This window comes from Cyphomyrmex costatus, unplaced genomic scaffold (genome assembly GCF_001594065.2).
Source record: "Cyphomyrmex costatus isolate MS0001 unplaced genomic scaffold, Ccosl1.0 scaffold474, whole genome shotgun sequence".
NCBI lineage: Eukaryota > Metazoa > Arthropoda > Insecta > Hymenoptera > Formicidae > Cyphomyrmex > Cyphomyrmex costatus.
The window spans coordinates 1,613,462-1,639,304 of NW_017279009.1; the positions used below are offsets into that span (position 1 = coordinate 1,613,462).

Below are 25,843 nucleotides of genomic sequence, written 5' to 3' on the forward strand. Positions count from 1 at the left end.
TAAAACAATCTTTTCGCATATTATATTATCATTTTTAGATCACCCTATAGAAACGTGTGTGGTGTATAGAAAATCGCGGACACTTTCTTTATTCAGCGCGCGTGCATACGGGAATGCATCGACACGGCATATATGCGTACGTATAAGTCCGAATCCCACGGGACATTCTGTAAGACTGCAGCCGAATTCGATGGGCATTATATCTCACATCTCAGCGAGAGCTTCAATAAATTCTTATCAAAATTATCGCATATCACAGCGTCTGCAACCTAATTATCATGGCGCAATGTGCATGCGTCTCTAAGTATTCTTATAAATATTTATGCATTGGTGTGCAGTTTGTGGCAAGTATTTAATTATGAACACAGGTGATAGTAATCACGATTAAACTATAATATTTATTCTGAGAATATACGTACTCATACACATTTTAGATTTATTTTAATCATTGAAATGTACAGTAATTTTAATTGTGTTAAGTATCGTTTGATACACCAAAACAATAAATATTGTTCTGGTTGACGAAAAGATGAGCGTAGGCAAAAGCTATAACAGGTAGGCGGAAGTATGTTGCTGTCGAAAGCGACTGTAATTACGCATAACGATAGCGCTTACGTAATGCATATTTAAGTCGACGTCGGTGGCGGTGTTGCGGGAATTCAAAGGAAATGGCGCCGTTTTCTGTTGTTGCATGATTTTTCAACATGAACGGCATTGAGATTGCATAATGCCTTTTGTACTCTTTTATACATGAAGTATGAATGCATGAGTAGCTTACAATATAGAATCATTAGTAAGTTTTAACGTGAAATGAAATAAGAAATTTTTTGTTAATTTCATTCAAAATGTTGGTTATATATTGAAAAATGTTATTTAATATTTTTTATACCATAAAAATTTAATTTTCAGCGAATATTATTGTAAAATAGATCAACTATAAATAAATAAAATTTTTTTTTATATTGCGATTAATTTGTTACGAAATTATTTTATTATATTATTTTATTTATTAACGATATCGAAGAAGCATTATAATGGTTCTTATTAAAACAATTTTTTAAGAAAATCTTTTACAACAAAATTTTGAATAAATTTAATTTAATTTTTAATTTTTTTAATTGTTACAATAACAAAAAAATTATTTATCTTTTAAAAATTGTCGATATAAAATTATTATTTACAACTGTTTAGTAATTTGTTTGCTTGGTGGTAGCACAAGTCAAGCTTAGTCATCTGTTTTATCGACTCGATAGAACTTGCCCACGTATATGATTTACGTATTGACATTACTACATACTATTACATTAATATTGCACTGACATATGCGCATAAATTTTTATAGCAGATTTTCTTATCGATTAGAGCTGGGTCAAAGATCGGTATTAACAGCCGATTCTTATAATTTGAGACCAATCAGAAGGCCGCATTAATTTTGAAATAAGAACCGATTATGAACATCGGCCTTAATATAAAATACAGTTTTAAGATATCATAAGCTAATTAAAGAGCTGTAGCCTCTTATGACATAAAATAAAAACAGATCATTAGCTTTTTACACAATAGGTCTGTTCTTTATTGCTGAACTTTTGCACTAGTTCATGTTTCTTCCTTTTCTCTCCAGGAGAAGGGAAAAGGAAAAAAGATGAACTGGTGCAAAAGTTCAGCCATAAAAAACAGACCTATTTTTTACAATAAATTATCTCTTCATGTCAAATATTAAGCCATAAGAAGTTGACCAATCATATCCTTCTCATATTCAACTGTGATTGGTCAATTTCTTCTACTCCGGTTAATTTAATCGGTCAAATACTCCATTGGAATTGATCAATTGCATCTGTCAAATGAAATGACAAATGCAATTGGTGAATGAATCGGAATTGTTTAAAGTAGCCCTAACTATCAATCGTAATTTGCTAATTCTAGAGAGCTTATAATCAGAGAGTCGATAACTTGATATGTGATCTTGTCAGGGCCATGGATCTCTATGCGCTCTGCTTTGATTATAGGCTCTCTAATTAATTCTACTAAATAGCAAATGCGATTAGTCAGTTAACGGTTGGCAATGATGAACCCTTATTTCTAGGGATTTCAGTTTATATGGGCAAAGAAAAACGCTACCATTCACAGTGGTCGCTCGTAATTTTCTGTGCTATGATTTTATCGACAGAGTCAGAAAATGGATGTAGTTATGTAGTTCTTAAACCTGGCGCTAATGTAGATTCGACCGTAAGAGGAAAAAGGCCGGCATAGCCACTCTCAGGTTTCTCTTTAGCCAAGGCGACTGCCATTTTGTCGAGTGCGAGATGGTGCGAGAGGATGATTGATGTAATTGTAATATTTGTAGTACAGTAGTTCGCGAAATTTCGCCAGAATGACGCAGTTTTTACCGCCAAATTTGTTGGCGTTGTTTTCACCCCGCGAACCGATTCCATATTTGCCACCTGCTAGCAAACTTCCGCATGAGAAGAAAAACTGTGGTTACACCGGCGTCGGAATCTTCCTCAAGTATTTTGAGGTAATAGAAGAACATTATGTTTCTTTTAAGAACATCTTATTTCATTATTTATTTATTTTCATCCTTACTTTGCGATCCAGAATGACTTCCAGAATACACTTTGCATTTTTATACATACATATATTTATACTTTTGAAATATTTTTTGTTGGTTGCGTTACGATATACTCCTTTTACATACATTTGTATTGTGTTTATACACGTAGATTGTTTCTTCATATCGCATATAAATGATTACTTTCATTCACATAATTGCTCCTTTATGCCCATTTTCACCAATATAGATTAATTTTTCATTAGAGATCAAAATTAATCTACATTGGCGGAAACATGCATTACTGAAACTCTATTCAAATTGATAACTCCTATATGGTATAAGATAAGTAGATAAATGGAAATTGTCTTATTGTTTGTAGAAATTTTGTGTGATGTGGATAATATACAAAATACCCTATTTTGTTTTGAACATATGATTTTCTCAGAAATATATTATTAATGATAAAGAAAAATGTTTTAGATAAAAGTGAGACAAAAACGTTATATTTTGTTTATATTGTTTTTTTTCTCGGTGAAGGTGTCAAAAAGATGTGAAATCATTGGTTGCGTTCAGCAGAAAAAGCAGCTTTGCAACTGTTGTAAAATTCTTGAATATGATTGGTTCATACATTTAGGTTCAATAAGGAACTAAAAGCAAGACCAATCATATTAATGAATTTTGCAACAGCTGCAAAGCTGCTTTTTCTGCTGAACGCAACCATTGCTACTTTTTAAAATAAAATTATATTATATAATATAATTTTCTTTTCGTATAATGTGATTTCTTTAATTATTCTGTGTATAAAAGTAGAAATGTTGAAAAATTAATAGTTTACATTGTTTACAACATATTTTATACTTTATATCAAAATTTAGCAGAATGAATAGAGAAATACATAGAACAATTTAAAAAATTATATTATATGAAAAAAATTATATAATTTTATTTTAAAAAGTGAAATTGTAATTTGTACCTTTTTGATGACAATTGAACAAAATATGTCTAAATCATATTCTCATTTCACTTATCTGAGATTTTTTTTGTATCAATAATTTAAAGGAAGTTAACTTCTTAAGATAAAATAAGATATTTTGTATATTGCCTATATTATTTCTATGTATAATAAGACAGTATAGTTAGTATAGCTAGTTAGACAGTTTCCAGAGAGAAGACTATTTAAATATTTTTATTTTAAATTAAAAATCTGGAGTTTATTCTTACATTATTATTAAAATAAGTTTCTTTTGCTTTACTAATATTTTTGATGATAAACAATATAAGTATCTTTTTATAGGATCCTAAGGATACTCCACCACCTGTATGTGTAGAGACTCGAGAAGAACGATTGGAACGTAGACGAAGAGAACGTGCAGAGCAAGTTGCATATAAACTCGAACAAGAAATTGCAGTATGGGATCCAGCTGGCATTTCCAATGTTACCGCAGATCCCTTTAAGACTCTTTTTGTAGCTCGAATTGTAAGTATTATTTATATAATACTGAGCAAATATAATAATGAAACTGTGTAGGATACATTTTTTTTGTATATTTCTTTCTTCTTTTTGCTACATACTTCTTTCTTTTGCAGAATTATGACACCTCAGAATCAAAACTGAGAAGAGAATTTGAAGTATATGGACCAGTAAAAAAGGTAAACTTTTTCTAAGGAACAAATGAGATTTTTTTTTTATTAAAAAGTTTAATATAAACTATATAAGTTTATTACCAAATTTTACTTTTTACAGATTGTGGTAACACACAATACAATTAATGGCAAGCCTAGGGGATATGCTTTCATTGAGTATGAGCATGAAAGAGATATGCACTGTAAGTAGCAACAACTTAGAAAGGTAAAAAAAAATGTTACTTTTGTCGCGAAGCTCATGAGCCCCATATAGTCTGGAATTTCATCTTATTTAGCGTCACTTCCAGCTAGATATTATGGGGGCAGGGCTATAGTTAGGTTACTCATTTTCATTGGTACTTAAACTAGACTGTACCGTTTGGGGAGGGGGGTCCCCGTCATACGCACACCCATGCAGGAATACCGTTCTGTAAATGCATAAATATGGTAAAAGAGAGACGAAAAAAACATAAACAAATGTAAAGACGTGAACGTTTATTGGCTATCTTTGATTAATGCAGTTTTTATCTTGTTCTTGGTACAGCGTGGTGGCCGCTGCCGGCAACTAGTGCCATTCACTATTCCATGCAAAATCCCTGAACCTGCCTGATAAGATAGGTTTGTATGTGTGGTAAGATCCAACATACAACAACGTTTGTTAGCGTCTACTTGCTTATCCTATTTATCGTGTCTGATTTTGTCGAGTAACGCGCGGTTTCAATCCGGATTATAAAAGATTATTGGGTGTTCGAGATGACACCCACAAGGTTCTTTACGGGATTTTTCGACCCGGAATTTTGACGTGTGTGTGTGTGTGTGTGTATATATAATATATACATATACATTTGGGCGACATTATTTTCTCTCAGAACATGTCCCATTAAAACTTCATGGATTCATGGATCTAGGATTCATGATACTATGTAAGCGGCTCGTAGAACATTACAGCTCGTAAAATTTACGGTCATTAATATCTATGGATCCAAGAATCGCGTGAAAGTTAGCATTCTACATTGAAATTGATTGGTGGGCCTTTAGGATGAAGGTTCAGGGACACATTACCATTTATATAAACGTGTACAATGAACATGTAGATCAGAGTATTTTGTACAAATATTTCTTGTTTCGTAGACACGAATAGCAGGATATTTTATAATTGATACAATCACTGTAATTTTTTTTTCTGTGGCTTGAAGGTAGAAAAATTAAGATGTTATATATAAATAGGCATTTATTTCTACCCTCATGTCGTAGAATGGCATTAGTCCCTTTAGTATTATAATTAATATCCTAAAATAGTATGAATTTATATCCGACGGTACGTATTGTTGTATAAATGAATTTACATAAAACGTGTAATTAGTCTACGCGCTTTTTCTAACAATTTTAGGGTAAGGTGCATTTTTGGATTTTGTTTCTTTATTAGTTTTTATATGTGCAGTAGACTTTTGAAAGTATTAGTTTTTAATTTGAAAATTCCATTACACACGAAATTACACAGGGATTAAATTAATTCTTAAAAATCCGCGCTATAATCAATAACAGTTAAATACATACATATACATAATATTTACTATTTGAATGTGTGAAAATAGTCCGTTGGTAGATGTAAAGTAAATACAAAATTTGCATGAAAGTCAGAGATGGAGAGTAAAATATAAAATGTGCAACAACCTATTTGTTTGAATATTATTATAGTTCAAGGATGTCCGATATTTTTGTCTAATATCTGCTGAAAAAAAGCGATTTAGAAATGTAAAACCAATCCTTGAATGTATCAATTTCGATATAGAATACTAATTTCTCTTATTGGATATCAGTTTCTTGTTTTTGCAATGTCATTTGTTGCAAAAACATAATCTCGGACAATGCATACGCAACACTTGCGAATTGTAGAATCGCTGGATCCTAATTTTCTGAATTATCGAAATGAATATCTGGCCTTCTTTGATTCTAAAATTTTTGGATTTTAACATATCCGAGAAATGTAGAATATCGCAGGCTTTGATTTACAAAGTCGGATCTACGATCGTGCAATACGCGACGCGCGGGAAGTAACGATCGCGATGAACGACATTTCCTCTCTCCCTCTCTTTCTCTCTCTCTGTATTTCTCTCTCTCTCTCTCTCTTTCTTTCTCTCTCGAATTAGGGAGATATCGAATTAGCGGAGCGAATAGGCAAATGTGCCTTTAACATTACGCTAAATACATATAACCTATTGCTAGATCATTATAACATATCATAAGTACATATGAAATGCGCACGGTTTGATCGTAAGTAGAACGAAATAAAAGCGCACCAGGTAAATACAATGTAAACCTCTTCGGAGATTGAACGAACGAACGAATGAACGTATGAAGACTGGGCATCTTCGCAATGAGTAATCTCCTCGCGAGTCTCTTACGAGTTCATTTCACGATTAGACCGTACCTCTAAGTACCTTTGTGTTAACTTCCGTACGTAAGTAGCCGCGGTAGGTATTTTTTGTATTTGCTATACTTTTTTGGATCTTAAACAAGTAGTTTTAAGCTGCTTTAAAATCCGAAGCATCTTTTGCTTCCGATCGTCGTCAGTTGCAGCTACGACTTGTGACGCATCCTCGTTTTACATCGTAAAATGCAATTTAGGACATTAACTGAATAATATAAACTGAATTTTAAGATTATTATGTATTGTAGGACCTTTGGAAGAAATTATTTTAAGAAATTATTAATATTTCTTTAAAAAAAAAAAAGAAAAGTTTTAATACTTTACTTGATGCAAACGTATAATTGTGGTGTGACAAAGTTTGTATTGTTTTTTTACTTAAAAAAAGTTTAATTTTTTAAATTTGTAAGAAAACAATTTAATTTTGATCGCCGACGAAGCGTTTCAATTTTTTTCTTTTAAAGAAATTATTCCGTAAATTCAATACCACATGAAAACAGTTTTTCTTTTATACTGTAATTCGCAGAAGTATGTTATACTATTTTACGCTAATGTCAGATACTTATTAAAAATTTCATTAATTTCTATTTTACTTGGTAAAACGACGCACGCCGACAAGCGGATGTACTCGCGATTGGCTGCAGCTTGTATTATTACCTCGTTATTCCAATATGTCTACAATATTCAACAACAATTTAAAGTCTGACCCTGCCGCTATAATTAGCATCAGCGATTCAGATGGAGATGTTCCCTCAGTATTTTAGCAAATACTTCTTCTCGAGATATTTAGTGAGACAACGTAATGTCATCACTGACTTGAGATTTATGAATTTCTTTCAAGGTTTATCGTTCTTTGAAACGAATACAGATCGCATTCTATTTTATCATGCGATATTATAGGCAAATTTAGTCGATCCTCTTCCTTTCTTCTTCTTACGATTTCCTAGTTGAATCTGGAACATGTTTTTGAGAAAGGATTTACGGAACCGATGATTCTTTAGATCTAATAATACATATATTTAATTTGCAAATTAAAGTATTCATGTATTTAGAAACTTTTTTTTATCCTAAGATTGATAAATCTATGTTCACAATCTATAAACTCACAGATTCTTGAAATCATGGATATAGATTAGAAATTTTGTAAGTCCAGATAGTTGCGAATCTGAGAATCTATGTTGAGATTTAATGGTTTTTTTTCTTTTTAGTTTTTCTGCCTTTTTGTTTGAAGTTCCGTAGATCCAAAAACGATTGGACCACATTATCTACGGTTCAATACCATAGAATTCCAGAAGCTATCTCTTCGAAACTCTATGGGTCTTGGAATGTACATTCGAAGACTTGAATTCGAGGATCAGTGGCTTGGAGATATTGTGAGAATCGTGAAATCCTTGTTTATTAAAAAACGGTTTTCGAATCCAATAACAACCGATTCTAATACCCCGACAATTTAGGATCAATTTAGGATCTCGACATTGGCCGATTCCAGGATTCGCAGTCTCAGGAATCATCCTATTGTTAGGTTTCTCGGAGTTCGCCCTTTCGTTGGGATGTAGACTTTGTAGACAATTATTTAGGCGCATGAATTCGCTAGCGAACAGTAATTTCTAATCGGTATATTTTAGCTGCATATAAGCATGCGGATGGTAAGAAAATAGACGGCCGCAGAGTATTAGTCGACGTTGAGCGAGCGAGAACGGTGAAGGGTTGGCTGCCTCGAAGACTCGGCGGCGGCTTAGGTGGTACTCGTAGAGGTGGTCCTGACGTCAACATCAAACATTCAGGACGAGAAGATAATGAAAGAGAACGGGAGCGATATCGCTTGGAACGTGAGAGAGAAACATCGGGACGTGGCCTGGATAGAGACAGGTGAGTAGTAAGAAATGAAATAACGAGTAATAAGATGTAAAAAAAAAATATATTTAAAAATTGCTGTTTGATTATTTTAGAGATCGTGACCGTTTAGATAGGGAACGTCGCAGATCACGCGATCGTAAGCGAAGGACTAGGAGCAGATCACGCGAACGCAGGCGCAGGCGAAGTCGCGACCGACTGCCAGATCCTGATATCGAAGAAATCGATCGTCCACGTGACAGAAGAGATCGTGACCGTGATCGTGATCGAGAACGTAAAAGACGACGGTCGCGAAGCAATGATCGCGATCGTGATAGGGATCGTAAGCGAGACAAACGGGATAGAGATCGTGATCGTAGGGACAGAAAGGATCGTGGCGATCGTCAGGACGAGGACACGAAAGAAATTCGTATTAAGGAAGAACCATTGGATGGTAAGTTTGAAAAAGAAATATAAATTTCAAAATGTTTTAAAAATATCACTACATTTAAAAAAAATATTAATATTGGATTATAAATAAATATCCAAATATTAAATTATTTTTTAGATTATCCAGATTATAACACTACGTTTACGACGTCGGGCTCATATTTCACCGCAGTCAAATACGAAGACGATAATGATCAGGAAGTGGAAGAGAAATACCGAATTCCGGAGGGTCGTTCCGATCCACCAGCATATAACAATTACGATTCCGTACAAGATTATTGATCTCGAGCAGTATGTGTTTCTATCGTATCTCCTTTTCACAATAAGCCACCGCTTTATTTTGTCGTTGCATTGTCTTTATTGTTGACATAATACTGGCGAATCAGCCTTTTTAAGAGCGAGTCAAGTTGGACGCTCTTCAACTATATAAAGTATTCGGATAATAATGATAAATATCGTAAAAGAATCACACAAATTCTGTAAAATATCTAATTTCTGTAGAACTTTCAAAATATATAATAAATAAATAAATAAAATAATTTATATCACAAAAAATGAGAGAACAGTAAGAGAAAAGATACGAATTTACATGGTCTAGTAAATTAAATTTTGATATGAAAAGCCGTTATGAGAAAGGTTTATATATTGCTGTATATATGTATTATGCAATATAAAAACGGCTGACAATGAATGAAAATTTTGTACAAATTGCTTTATCGTCTAAAAAGGTGACTGGCATTGATTGAACTACTATGAGGAAATCACAACAATTATATATATGCAACCATTTATGTCAATTTGGAGTATGCTTTTTTCTTCCTCTTCCTTTCTATTATTAACGAGAGTATATTTAAAAAAAAATCTTCGACATATTTTATAATTAATTAAAGAGCAATCAGTATATTGTATTATAGCAGATTATGTGAACTCTTACAAAAAGTATAAATAACTATTAAGTACTACAATGTTCCAAAAATATAATTTAAGTATCTGTCACATTTACATATGTATGTAATTGTACGAATGCAAAATACACTGACTTATGACTGCTACATGTCTGTATTAATATGTCGAGTAAAAATAAAACGGAATCAAATTGTTACACATATGCTGTTTCTTGTTCTACACGTCAGAAACTATATCCAAGTATATTAATATATTAATTTCTAATTTTTAACTCAAAAGTTTAACTTTCAGGTGTAATATACAGCAAAGGATAATGTCAATTTGCGAAATAAAACGCAATCTTGATTTTATACTCAGATTGCTCTGCAATTCTAACAATCGATTCGTATGAACTTGATCGTTTGATATGCCAGAATGCCACGCAAGTGTCAAACGATTTCACAAGTGAAACAAAAGTACGATCGATTTAATGTGGTTTAATAAATAAAAAATATATAATGAAACAAAAATGTTTTTTACCTATTTTTTTTTTAAGTATGATTTCTAATAAGACATTAGTTATATTGCTATTGTGTATAAATTATCTAATATATAATCCAATTATATTTTTTAAAATTAGAAAAAGTTTCACGGGAAATGAGATAATTTTTTTAGTTCGCTTATACTTTTGATGCTTTGAGTATTTCCGAGTTTATTGATTTCCGATATAACATCCATACACAATATCAATATGCTAAATTTAAGAGATTACAATATTAAACGATGGGTGGAAGAGGGAGGTAGTCTGGCATTAATTGACACACATGTAATATTGTCCCTTCAATTAATGCTTATGGCGAATTTTTGTATCGTCTTTTTGTTATCTGTTTGACATAATGTGCTTACATTGGCAATTGCCTTCTGGAAATTGCAATCTCTCATTATCTTTCAATATATCCCGAAATTACTGATTTATCACGTTTTAAAAAATCAGCGACAGTAAATTGTGCTCTTATCGATCATGCAATGTGTTTTAATTTTTTTTAATTATTTTCGACAGGATTGTCGTCGTGTGGATTTTTTTTGTTTAATAAATTTTTTATACAGAGTGAATTTACTTTCCTGACATTTTATATCTACAAGAAAGATTTGTAATTTAAGAGCAAATAATAGAATATATATACAATATATATATAACAAAAACAAATTACATTTTACAAGAAATCAGTTCGATAATTAAATTCGATATCAAAAAGGTGTAATAGATATTTGCGGAAAAATATTCGTTCTATAAATATTATTAATATTTTTACGGTAGATACCCCATTTTTCTACTGAATATCTCAGTTTCATATACTGATAGAATGTACTAGAGAGTAGATAAAATAGATAGAATTTTTCGAAATAGTTCCGATGATCCCTAGAGATTCGGTAAGCGAACTGGGTTGATGTTTAGTATTCTGGTGGCGGAAGCAATACCTACAGAGCAACATGTAAGTTAATACAAAAGGATTGCGCTGATAGAGTTAGTCGAATGGATGAATGAATGGTAAGATAGTAAGATAGTTGATAGTGATAGTGAATATATTATGTGTATTTATAAAGTCTGCACTTTCGTAATTTTTATTATCTTGAAATTTATAATGTGCAAAGTAAAATAAAAATCGATATTAAGCATGCGAGATATTTATAAGTCCTTTATCTAACGTATATTATGCCAGGAAATCTTCTAAGATGTATCATATAACACATGAGAGTGTTGAAAATACATAAAATAAATGAATTTACTTATATTATTATTCTGTCTCGAATATGTAAGTAAAAATGAAATATGCAATTTATGTTCCTACTATTATAATTCAATAATTAATCATATATATAAATATAATTTCGCGTTTATCATGATCACTACGCAATGTATTTTTTTAAGTAGATTAAATTACGAACACAGTATTATTCATTAAAAATTGATAAAAGCAAACTTGGATAAAATTTCGAAAACGACTTATTCCTGATTTAATTTCGTCCATCAATCAGGTCAGCAAGATCACGCACGGAATTCTTCGTGGCATTTTGATTTCTTAGTATATATGTACAATGTACATGTATATTTTTTTCACTATTTGAGCGTCGTCGGCGATTCGTTATATTATAATTAATAATTATAATTATATTTTGCAAATTGTTAATAATTTCTATACATACATTTTTTTTTCAAGATTTACTAAATTGCCTTTCCGACTTGTAAAATTTAGTGTTTCAAGTAAAAAATTATCTGTTTTTTTTTTAATTGTGATTACAAATGTGATTATCAAAGGATTTATTAAATTATTTCTAATTTCACAAGATTAGTTTGTTTGGCTAAGTTTTTTTAGTAGAAATACGATTATACAATGCGACAGGTGATTGTGTGTACTCATTGTTTTCATATATTATTATGTATTTATAACGAGAGAGAAAGGGAAAGGAATCAAGAAAGAAGGGGAGAAGAGAGAGAGATAGAACAAAAGAAAATTTGAATATAATTTTTCAATAAATGCATAAGTATATCAAAATTGTTGTAGAATTATATTTGGTGAGAAATTTAATTTAGAAGGCAAAAATGATAAAAAATTATCTGAAATTTTCACTCCAGCTAATTATTAGCTAATTATTATAATTTTTGGAATATTCTTTATGTTTTATATACAATTGGCCATAATTTTGCACATACATTATTGGTACACCTTTCTTTTCAGAGTTTTTTGCGCGACGACGAATGGCAGGGTCATGAGGGCATATGACGAAGGTGTACGACGCGACGCGACGCGACGCGACGCGACGACCAGCGCGGCTGGCGGCGGCGCTGCTTTGGGGGGATTGAGAAAGGGAGGTTCGCTGGAAAGAGATGGCGAGTGGTAAGCGATGAAGCTGGGGGTATAGAGTTAAAGCAGGGAAAGAGGGTGAGCCGGTAGACCGGCAGGTAACCTGGAGGGTGAAGGGCGGATTGTGGGCGGCTGGCGTGCTCTCGACCGGGGGGTGGCGCGCACAGGAGGTGGCAGGCTCTGGCTCTGGTGCGTCAGAGCCTGCAGTGAGCCCGGCAGTGAGGCGAAACGTTGGGCTCCGCGCGGGAGTCTCGTGGCCGCCCGTTTCTCTCAAGAGTCGGGGTGCCTTTTCCCCACGACCATAATTTACACGCCACGCTACTCCCTGCCATCGCCTCCCTGTCTCCTGTCCGCCCGAACTCTCTTCCTTCAGCACCCCTGATCGGTTCGTCGCGAAATTTCACGCACTTTTGCAGCTGTTTGCGGTAAAAGCGCGCCAAAATCGTACGGCATGCACGTACGATTTTCGGTAGGCAACCCTTCTGAAGTAACTCGGTACAGAAATATCGTGGTTAGATCGTGCGATAGTCATGGGGTTGACAACATGCTTTTCTTGTGCTCTTCCGCGATGATAGGGTTGTCTCGCGGGAGTGCGGATACTCTCCTCCCCTCCCGTGGGTAGCACGCGCTGGATGCTGCAAAACCGGCCGGAAGACTTTAATGCTTTGATCGAGCATCGAGCCGGTCATCGTTTAAAATTACCGGTGATCATAAATGATTCTTTTCTCTTGTGCCAAGATATTATTAATTTGCGGATTGAAAGTCATAAGTGTGTGTAATTTTCCAGGAGATATTTTTTTTAATCTCTATGTGAACGTCGACAAGTGCAAAAGTTTTAATGTAGTAGTTTTATTTAAGATACATATATTATTTTAGAATGACATGTTGCATCTTGTGTGTGGAAACGATTTTATATAACTATAAAATTTATATAAAATATTTAATTTGTAGATCGCGAGATATCGTTACCATCATCGCATATACATATACAATATTATATACACATATATACAGAATAATAAGTTAAATACTTCTTTTAAATCTATGACTATAAATTACGCGAAGTTGAATAAAAAAATATAAAAAGTCTTTTTCAGATTCTGTACATAACGATCAAATGTGCGAGAAATGAATGATTTGAAATTCTTGTAGAGATATTCGATGCCAATATTTTTGAAGAGCTTCGTGATAAAAGGAATTGAAAATCTGCCAGAGTAGTGTAGTGTCTCTGAGGTCGAAAGTTCACGAGGACTCCGATTGCGGCTGCTCACACGCGCGATTAATTCTGATGATTTCCGACGTTAGCGATCTCTCTAAATTTAATTGTTTAATTATATTGAGTTTTACATTTTCTTTTTTTTTTTTTATTAAATTAACTTATCTATTTCTTTTGACATATCCCGGCGCTCATAGTCTAATGATATAGTATATGTACTTTAATTTTAACACAAAAATGTCTATATTCTATTCCTCTCTTTGGTAGAATAATAGTAGATACTACCTGAAACTTATGCTATTTGAAAACATTTGTGTAATTCATCCGATTAGGTTTATTAAAATTTTAGTTTTGATCCAATCATATTATTAGGTGTATTAAATTAATTAAATACTCTATAAATGAGTTGATATTTTGAAACGGATTTATCTTAATCAGATTAATATTGCTGTTGACATTAAAATACTGTTGAATTTCTCGTAAAATTCCATCGAGTAATTATAAAAGTTTGGCTACATAATTAAATTCATCTAATTTCGTCTGAATAACGACGAGGAAATCAATTGATCACGACAGGTCATATTCGAGGTCTGCCAGACCTCATAGGATAACATAGGTTCGATGCGGAGGGATGCCGCGTGTGTTTCCCTTGTCCGCGAGCTCTCTCACGCACCGCCAATGCGGCTGAGATCGCGCGATCCCATTGGCTGCTCCCGTGCCGTGGTGTCGGCGATGGGTACATCCAGGTTCGACGCTCGTGTTCGACCGAGGTGGCGAGGTGTACGCGTGTAGATTCTCGTATTTCCTTGCGAGAAGCATTCAACCAGTTAAATCAGGCAGGTGATCGCGAGAAGAGGAAACGTGGGATTTTTTTTTTTTTAATCGTGAAACGCTTATCGGAGATTAGCTCAAATATCTATTGATTATATATGAATTATCGCGGTACGTGGTGTCAACAGTTGATTTGCGTATACAGTTTATATTTTTGTGTGTGACTATGAGTTAGTGCGTTCAACAAAGGAAACGAGCGTTTGTAAGCTTATAAATTCGCAAAGATTAAAAATCGTGGGAAAACACATTAAAACATAAAAAAATGTACAATTAAATTTTAAATGTTTGAGAAAAGAAATTTGGAAATCATGTCATTAGGAATCCAAGAGGCAATATTTGAGAATGAAAATGTAACAAAATTAAAATATTTAAAAGATTTCTTATATTTAAATTATTGAGTGTAAAATTTAATAGAATGAGATATTTAACAGAACGCTTTAATAGAATGAATTCTAATAGAACGATTTCTAAATTTGTAAATAATTGGCTACTCAAATTAATAATAACTATCGACGATTAATTATTTGAATGATTAATTGTTTGAGATGATGTTCGAAGCGAGAGACAAAGTTGGTAATTAATCATTTTAATAAGTTATCGATAATTACAATAAAAATTTATAATTAGTCCATAAAAGTCATTATTGTCTCTGTTCCAATTTATTGACCAATCAAGGCCACTCCTTTTCAAAATTAATACTATATCTCTCTCCCACAAGTCCTGGGTACATGCCGGTCTCGTGCTGTGTCTGGCTCTTGGCCAGTAAACGAAAGAATGTACGAATTTGGGAAGGATAATTGGAAAAGATACGGGGGTGGATGGCAGAGTGAAAATTGTGTTTCGTTGAAAGGAAAGCGCGATTTGTGACTAATTTATCGTGATTATTTAGCGGTTACGTGTAGCGAAATGATCTCTCGAGCGTTATCACGCCGGCTGAGGCAGAAGCGAATCCTTCGGCTGCTCGTGTTGTAAGGACGACGGGCCTTTAGGCCTTTCAATCGCGTTCTGAAAACGGTGGAAAACGGGCGAAAGTGCAGTGTACGATATTCATTCGAGTATCGCCGTCGTCGACTGCACCTGCAGGGGTGCATTGATCCGGCGGCGAGGTGAGAACGGGGGCGGTAAAGGACGGGAGAGAAGGGCGACCGAGTCGCAGCGGTATCCTGGAATTTGCGCAAGACGTTGGTGAAATGCGGATCGTATTCGATTTATTTTGATTTTTTAGGATTGCTTCTTTTGTTAAGTATTTTAATTTTTGTGTTATTTTTACAATAGCACATAATATTACTAAGATAGCTTGACAATAACACTAACATAATTCTGTGACATGATCAAATAGTAATGCGTTTTTTAAATGATAGTTTATATGAAAAAATATTAAAAAATCTCAGGTAAAATTAATTTTGCGAATTTCTCATTGATACAGTTATTACAATTGCATTATAAAATTTGTTGACATAATTAAAAAAAAAAACTAAAATCGATTGTGAATTCAAAGTATTAATCATATTTTAGAAATTTGTATGTGCTTTAATTGATTTTATTTATTTGAAAATCTTTTCAATACAAGCAAGGTCGCGATAAACTTCTACCCTTTAAATCATCAGACACATTACTTCCGCATTATATGTCAATGATCAATTTATCGTACTCCTTACGCTAGAATTCTCCCATATTTTCCTCTGTATGTGTGTGTATATACATATACAGTGTATGTGGTAGCTCCGTTTTTTCTTTGTACAGAGTCTTACCATCGCAGACTTGAAAGTTTGCCACAACTGCGTCGTCGGTTGGCGAGTTGGCGAGCAATATGTCTCTATAGTAACAAAAGACATTTAGCAGAGCGACTTATCTCTAACGAAGCCTCGGCCATTACCACGCCAATTTCCAGATATTTTTAAGAGGATCAATAATGGACTGTTTGCGGTTCTTATGCATCTGGCACGCGCGCGCCAGCCAACATGCAAGCGCTATGGGCATTTTTTTTTTCATCTTTCTACCCCTTTGAAGCGTTCGAGCCTTTGAAGCACGCCTCTTTAACTGCTTAGAGAGTCTATGAAAAATATGTTACTATCATGTGTTCATGAAAAGTCGCGTGTGTATTTGAACTCTCAGAAATTGTGTTTAACTATACAGATTTTCTTTTTTATCTTTTACGTTTGAAAATCTTTTGCTTCAAAATTTTTTTCAATTGCACTTTCTTTTGTTCAGGAATGAATGTATTAATTTTTTTTAATTCGTTTTTTTTCTTCGCTCATATCTATTGAATGCTGACTATTTAATATTAATACGCGCATCATAATCAGCATCGGATATTGTTTGAGGAATATTTCACCTGTATCTTGGCTAATTTAATTAAGATTACAAGCAGAGTAATCTCGAAAATTGTCTCATGAATCTTCTTTACATCAGACAGCTGGTGCGTGACGTTTCTTGAGAGGGTGAAAGTAATTCCATTTTTCCCTCCGTTGCAACCGTTTTTTCCGGCTTAGCCTCGTTCTTCCGCGATAGCACCTTTATTAATAGCTTGTTGCAACAGAAACTAAATATCCCGTGTCGTTGAATAAACATTTATTTTTCGAACTTTCTACGGTCTTTTAACAAGTAGCTGACAAGCACGCTAAGTCGAACTGTTTTGAAAAAAGAATCTGTCTTTATGCAAAAAATTTTTCATTAAAAAGTTTTTAAGTAAAAAGCTAAAAATTTTAGAATGTCATGCTTAATATTTATTTGTTAAATAATCGAATAAATTATTGGGAAAGTAAAAAATTGTTCGAAATGAGAGAACTGAAAATATTTAATATTTAAATATTAAATCTTATGAAAATATTTATCTAGTAATTAAATTGTTCTATTAGAAACGTTGCGTATATATATAGCAGAATGTTTTAATAACTATATGTACGAGTAATTCTGAAGCTTTGTTTAAAAGGTAATCTTATAAGAGCCCCTCTTGCAATCCTCTTTTGTATTAAAATAGGAAATAATAGAAAGAATTTTCTTCTGTAAAACAAAAATTTATTTTTTGAAATTTTTTCGAATAGTCGAGATTCTTTTCGAGATTGGATTGTTATTTTCACGATGTTCTCATTTAATCTTTAAACGAACTAAAAATAAGACGCTCGGGAGAGCAGCTCGAGGTTAGAGCTTTATTTTAATTTAAAATTTAATATCAAAAGAAGAGAAAATATTGTAAATGTAAATTATAATATTGTATATGTATCTAATTTTTATAGCCGTTATAATTATTGAAAAATATTTCGTCGGTATAAACAGTACACTGATTTTTAATAATAACTCGATATGTAAACATGTCAATAATTTTTAATACAATAACAAAAATCTATGGGCCATGATAAAAGTAAAAAAATTGTTTAAAATTTTAGAAATATAAATGAAATTTAACGTAAAATTGTTTGAACACATTTATTGCACATTCTATTATGGTGGCTATGTGACGCATTACTCTCTGTAGCACATGATTGATCGAATCCAATCGATCAATACTCAAGGTGATGCTGGACCACCCGCCTGTATTATCAATAAAATTAGCGTTTTTGACGTTTTCGTTCCTGTCTAATTTCTTCATAATAGATTCATAACAGAATGAAAATTTCTTCTCCACCATTTAAATATTTAGGCTAATGTACCTGCCCCTGGTGTATTTTGTGTCCAAAGCTGGAAAAAATATGAAATTACAGATTTCTTTATCCATTTTTATCTTCAGCATTGGTCGCCATACTGATGTTAAATGGATAAAGAAATCTATGATTTTATACTTTTTCCAGCTTTGGACACAAAATACACCAGGGGCAGGTACATTAGCCTAAATATTTAAATCGTGGAGAAGAAATTTTTATTCTGCGAAACTATTACGAAGAAATTAGACAGGAACGAAAACGTCAAAAACGCTAGTTTTATGGATAATACAGGCGGCTCCAGCATCCCCTTAATCTCAAAAAGAACCAATCCCATGAAAAGAAATCTCTTTCTTCGCGAAATTTAACGGATCTTGACCATTGCTGCTACTAAATTCACCAATCGCCTTTGTTCAGCCAGTGATTTAACATTCGTCAGAAGGAAGAAAAAACATCGAAGAATAACTCATCAAGAAGTGACGAAAACGACAGTGACGTCTTAAACGTCGCTGTGAGATCAAACGTCAGGAGCGGGGGGGGGGGGGGGGGGGGGGAACGGCGGTGGTGTTCAGGCAGGGAGTGCGGGGCCGGCAAAGCCTTGTGACGAAAACGAAGGATTAGATGGTGGAGGTGCTCGGGGGCCGGGCTAGGGAGCCTACGGGGCCGCACAGGGCACCTCGCACCTACCCAGGGCCAGTGCAGCTGCAGGTGCGCCGTGTGGGCCCCCGCAAGGACATAAAGGTCACCTCTGTGACCCAGAAAGACTCGAAGGGTCGCGGAACTTGTGTCCTTGAGACGAGGTCTGAAAAGGGCCAGGTACGTCCCAAGCTCGTCGCGCGGTACGTACAAGGCGCGAGGAACGAGAAACTCCCGTCGGAAAAGATTGATCCGACGGGACAGGACGAAGCGGAGAAGGAGGACGTTAGTCCTAGTGGAAAACGGCCGTTCGCGGCCAGATTCAAGTACAAGTCGGAGCCCGATCCGGGCTCCTGTATAAGGAGCGAGGCTGGCGAGCGCAATGTGGCAGAGCGGCGGCATGGGCACCCATGCGGCCAACAACCCGTGGATGAAGTTAATGGGCATCGTCCACAAAGAACGGAGGCATCACGACTCGGGGTCCACCGCCGCCGCTGCCGCTTCTGGAGTGCAGGGTTCAGCGACCACCGGCAGCAACGATCGGACGCTCAATCAGTGAGTGTATTCAACCTTAAACAAATCTCCTTATAGATGTAGATTTTATTTTACTACTTCAAATATAATTTAGTGTTTTAGATTTAAATTAGTTTAAGAGAAATTGTTATTGTATACATATATAATATAAGAAAAATTTATATATGTATAATGTATGTATTCTTTTTCTTTCTTTATATATATATATATATATATATAGTTTAAATTAAATGCCGATAAATGTTGTTGAGTGTTACATCAAACTGAAATTACGCGCGTGCGTATAAAAAATGTTTTACTGAAATGATTCGCTCCGTCGAAGGTTATCGGTCATAACTTGTCGAAATGACGAAGTGAGCAGAATGATTGAAACTCGATGAGTTTGATTTACTTATTCAAGGGTCGGCGAAAGCAAATACGGCATATTATTGAGAAAGTATAGAAGGAAGTCTTTGTAAGGATCAAATTATAGATTCACTCATTTCCACTCATTTCTATTCTCGATCAAGATACTTAATCGTTTTACAAATTCTTCACAAGTATTCCAAACTTGCGAAAAGAGTAATTTTTTGAAGTTGATAAGTTATTTGTCGAGTAGATATTGATTAATATTTGTTTATGATGTGTCATAGTTTTGTTTTGTTGTTTTACTTCAATTTCACAACGGATTTTTTAAATTCACCCTTCCGTTTTGTATCTTCCTTGAATTATTCAACTTGTAGATCGCGTTATTATTATTCTATTAGATTCTAAGATTCTACATGTATAGATTATTTTACAATTATTGCTAGAAAACTACAAATTAATCTCTATACGTTCTATATGTCCATTTCTATATATTTTACAAAAATATCGTCAGTGTATGACAACATCGACAGGATGAAACAAGCAGATTAACAAGAGAAACAGTCTCCATTTCGCTTCTCCATTACTTTCATTGTTCTTCCGTTATTGTTTCATATAACTTTGTCTGCTGTTTGAAGCAACTATGAGCATATTATGTTTGTATATCGCCTATCTTCGCGATTTGTAAGTTTCTCTGTTTTTCTCTCATGTTTTATCGTTGTCCTCATTAAATAGATTTACGTATTAGTCAAAATGAAAATAGCCAATTATTCCTTTTCACGCAAATTGCGAATGTATGGACGAGATAGATATAATTATAGATATATGTTGCTCATCACTTAAGAATATCTTAAAAAATCGCGTTTTTTTATACATTTATTATATATGTATGATTACATATATAAAATATTTTTGAATTAAGACGCTATAACAAAAAAAGTTTTTATGTTTATATAAAATTTTATGTTTGTATACAAAAATTTAATTATACTTCTTTTACTTAATTTTTTATCAGCTACCTTTTTTCTGTGCCAGCAATTCGAAAATATTTTGTATTTATAGTATTTAATAGTGAATTTATTTTGATGCATTAATGCGCGGCGCATACTGATGAATATTAAAGCGGTTGTAAATTGATCTAAATATAAAAGTAAAGTGCAAATATTTCGAATTAAAAAAAATATATATATATCTTTTACTTAACAAGTACAATAAAATGTATTGAGGATTTAATTGTTTAACCCGTTTCTATATTTATATTAAATCTTTACAGCAATTTGTGTACGATGGTTTTAATATGCACTAGTGCGCACTGAGTGCGTCCAATTGAATTCGCTATTAAATTTATTTTCACTCAAATGCAGTTTGTATAGTAAAGGATATGACAACACGTTTATCGTATATCGTTATTTAATTTCCGGTTGAGTGGTTGAGAAACGAGGATCTCTTTCTTTATGAATTGTTTTCGATGTTGACGAATGTTATATGTTCTTCGGATAGCTAAGTGATTTTTGTATAAGCAGTTTTATCTCGCGACAAGGAATTTCAATGATGGCGGAAAGACGTTGAGGAATGTCTTTGTGCCTAGGGATTCTCGAGAACACATACGGTTTTAGACAGATCAGCTGCAAAAGCGAGCTGCATGATAAATTTCGGGATATTGACCCACATTTCCATTTGCTGTCGAAGAAAATATCGTCTATTTTTGATGTATATGATGATATAAATAAGCTTACCAGTTCCACTTCACATCGAGTAATAAAAACGATGATTTCAAAAAACATATTCATCAGAAATAGAATACAAAAATCGGTGATTTAGTCATTTGGAACATATTATGTAGATATATTCTAAATATAAAAAAATAACTTTGCTAAAAATTAGAATAAATTGAACGTTCGCGAATTAAGATTAATTTTATATTTTAATTATTATTTAGTGACAGTTGGTGAAATGATTCGCAATGTAAAAACTTCGTTTCCTTTGACGATTGAAGTGCGATGCGCGGGTGGACGTTGATATCGTAGAGAAAGCAAACGAGACTACAAGAGGAGAACGTGCGCTCTTTTCTTTTCGCGCAAAAAGTGACTTGATCGTCGCATCATGTCGTATGAAATATCGCGAGAGCGTTTTGTAGTATTCCTTACTTTTTTAACTCATATATATAACTGTACGTTTTTGTTAACGTAATATTACATAATGTTAAGACAATATTATATTAACGGAAATATTTTAGCATTATTAAAAGAACTATTCAGTAACAAAGAAGAAAGATTGTTAGATTATCCTACCGTTTGCTACATCATAAGTCAGCATGATAAATGCCAACGACAGATTCACTTAAAATGTCCGACAACCTATGAATTTGTCCTATTTCGCGGCAGGAAATTGAGAGAAGCTGGAAAATCACATTTACCTACCTATACTGACGAAATTGAATCGAAGTGCGCATCTCTCGTTCCACATTTGTCTCTCATTAGATCTTGGTGAAAATCTATGTGCCTGTCCATATCATCTCTGATTCCATTGGTGTTGTTATTACATTTTCCTACAAACTGCTTCATTGTTGGAAAGTTTGCGTCGATTTAATGTTCATTTATGTATTATTGACAATAATGATATTTGCGACATTAGTGGAATACAAATAAATTATACAATAGAGAGGCTTTAAGATTTAAGATATTAAATATTAATAATTGTACCACGTCAGGAGCAAATCAATTTAAATAAATTAGGTTTTGTTAATAACTTATCTAATAAATATAAAAAATTTAATATTAATCTTTATACACTTAAGGTAAGATTGCAAATTTAAGAACAGTACACCCACTAGAGGAAAAGATTTATGGATTCAGTACTATTATTATCTACTTTTCTATGAATCTACCATAAAGTAGGATCGATATAGGTCATAGGGATAATCATATACATATGATGTTAACAGAACAATATTTTACGTTATTCTTTTAAACGGAAAATTCTCAAATCTAGAATAAAATAATTTCGAATAATTTGTGCCATATACTATGGCGCCAACATCATGCGTTATTACAAAAAACATCGAGTACAGATTTATTTTAAACGTAAGAATAATATAAACTTAATGTAACATAACATGTGTATTATTCTTGTCTTACAAGATAACCTTATTTAATTCGAGGAAAAAAAATAGGAATTATTGATCTAATTTTAATATTATATTATTTTTATACTACTTATGATTGCAATAAGATAGTAAAGAATATTTATCAAGAGTATTTTTTGTCTTGTTATAGGAAATTTCTAGGTAGATCTATAACTAAAGAGTTTGATACGAATTTTGGATTTTTCTGCTGAGTATGCGTATCGAATGTGAAATTCATAAACATCGATGCCTTATGTAGTAAAGGCTTATCATTTATGATGGTTAGAACTTTTATAATTAGAACTTTTATATTTAGAATTCCTTTTTCAAGTATTTTTTTGTAATAAGTAAATTTTATTTAATTTTATTGAGAGTATCTTTCCTTCCTGTTCCAAGATTTGTTGCTCGTAATGACTCTTTGCAGAAATTATCTTCTTTCAATATTATTTTCGTTCAATTTCTTTGAAGCATTTTCTTTTAAATAGCTTGATAGCTCGAAAAGATTAGATTTTTGGAAGCAGAATCACACACGATTATGTTCTATAATGCATTACATCTTATAATGCTTTTTTAACAGTCTACATTTTTGACGAGATCTGTTTCAAGTATTTCGTACGAATGTGTGGCTAGAATAAAATCATAAATGGGACACTCAATTGATATATGATTAATAATAGCACAGAATGAACGGGTCGTTCGCGCGATCGCATTTCTTTATTATTACCTACGTTCTCTATTATCGGGATTAGTAGATATCACTGCATATACACACATACACACAATGCGAGGAAAGGAATAAATATTCAAAAATAGCATATGCATAATGATATTGAAAACAATCGAGACGTATGAAAAATAATATAAAGAAACAATATCAATATTTTTGTTACAAGATCTTTTAATCATATATTATTATTGAAGTAATGCATAATGCATTCTTCCTTTTTTACTTGATCGAAATTGTATTAATTTATATTCTCGAAGTTAAACCTAAGTATTATATGTTCAAATGTATAAATTTTGATCACTAATTGAAGAAACGATTCTACAAAGCAATGAGTCTACGTAACACGTAAAAATAATTAATATTATAGTATAAAACGGTTTGTTCTCATGTCAAAACCATTCTTTGTTATTATTTTTTCTATATTTTGTTCAGTTCTTAGAATTTATATTTAAAAATTAACTTATTATATTATAAATGAATAATTAATTTTACTGAAGAAATATGCTTTTCTACAATTTTTGTTTATAAACTGTTTGTATAAATTTTTTTTAAAAATTTTTTACGTAATAAATAGTATTATTTTTTAACAAATTCATTTTGTGTTAAATTAACACAAAAATTGGTGATTTTAAGACACGTGAATTGTATTAAATTTGACATGAATTTTCTAATTGTATATAATCTTGGTATCCGAAGAAGCTTTCGCGCTTCACTATTTAACGTTTCGTAATAATCCTTTTACTCGCGCAGCTTGTTGTCTATACAGACATAATCACTTTTATAAACTATTTTTATATAGTCTCACGACTTACATGGCATGAATCCATATATGTACATGAACAAATCGATTTGTAGACTAAGATGTATAATTGATACGTCAAATAAGTTGTCTTTGCTGCATTCAACGTTAAATTTTATTATCACATTAGTACGATTATGGAACAAGATCAAAAATAGTACCAAGCTTGTTAATATTAAGCTTAGCTCCGTTTTTATCTCTTCAAACATTTATCAAGTACATCTTCTTCCAATATGTACATTATTTAAAATGCATTTTTCAAACAACACTGCTCCTAAGCGTAACAGTTATTAATGAACATATTTCTTAATCCATCTTTGTTTGCGAAATCTATCTCGCGATATTCCGTAGCGGTGGTTTCTGTCTATGTTTATTTAGAGATGAAGTTCAATTTCTAGTGGCGCCGAAATAATCCATCTTGACTAAACGGTCGGGATGGTAGGCTAGTCACGATTTGAAAGTGGGCACTTAGCTATTCTGGCGTAAGAAATAGTTGCCGGATCCTCATTACGATCCATCATCGAAGCGAAAGTCTGGTCGACCGAACGCGACAAAGCTTTTCTGGATCCAACCCGCACCGGCTAGACGTATCTTTTGTCTAAGCACCTGTTGCGATCCACTCGGGACTATGCGAGAGTGAGATTGCACTACGTTATATGCTCTCCTCCGGCATCGAATTTAGTCATCTCGAATGCATACGCTTCAGCGCATTTCTTTCTACATGTTCAGTACTAAATGCGGACGTGTAACTTACATCGTTTTATGTTGAGCTTGTACGTGATTTTCACATTTAGAAAAACATAGAATGTTCATCATAAAAGTTTGGAGTTAATGAATGTCGAGAGCGCGGTCTGCGAATAAATTGCAGTGTGCTTCTCTTATGTGGGTTTAATATTCATGTAGACTTAACTTGAATGCATATGATATTCTTGTTACATCTAAATGAGATGTCCTCACATTTCCTGGTATAATAGCGCGTGTAACAATTTCTATAGATAACTGCGATATACAAGTATGCGTGAGTATAACAGGAAATGTAAATCGCGGGGCGTAAATATTCCGGTAACCGACACGGGAGAAACAATACTGACTGCTGGCAGGCGTCGCTATTTACTATCGGTAAAATAATTTTCCAAATGGCATTTCACGAAGGAAACACAGATCCATTTGTAATGTCATAGGCGAAAAGATTAAATGAAAATTGAATCGCGCGGATGTTAAATCGCGACGAACGCGGAAAGTGTGAAATATTGATAGAAGCATTGGGTGCAGACAGGCGATGCGCATAGGCGAACGCGAAGGCAAGCAGGTGGGCATTGTAGTGGTGGTAGAGGGTAGTAGACACGCACATAGATTTGA

At 33.3% G+C, this 25,843-nt stretch overlaps 2 protein-coding genes across 3 annotated transcripts in view; both read left to right on the forward strand.

Moving 5' to 3' along the window:
• Positions 1–2,287: 2,287 nt before the first annotated feature.
• On the forward strand, positions 2,288–9,724 carry snRNP-U1-70K (small ribonucleoprotein particle U1 subunit 70K). The gene is given in 9 exon segments (XM_018545106.1): positions 2,288–2,515; positions 3,846–4,028; positions 4,139–4,201; positions 4,296–4,377; positions 4,719–4,763; positions 4,766–4,792; positions 8,228–8,471; positions 8,552–8,889; positions 9,004–9,724. Coding segments are annotated over 9 exon segments (1,290 nt in total). The 5' UTR covers positions 2,288–2,371; the 3' UTR covers positions 9,168–9,724.
• A 9,613-nt stretch (positions 9,725–19,337) lies between these two features.
• Positions 19,338–25,843, forward strand: part of shaker (potassium voltage-gated channel protein Shaker) — an 88,130-nt gene continuing 81,624 nt past the window's right edge. For both annotated transcript variants that reach the window (XM_018545103.1, XM_018545102.1), the window contains exon 1: positions 19,338–19,510. In XM_018545103.1, coding sequence (XP_018400605.1) covers positions 19,338–19,510 — 173 coding nt within the window. The remainder of the gene's footprint in view (positions 19,511–25,843) is intronic.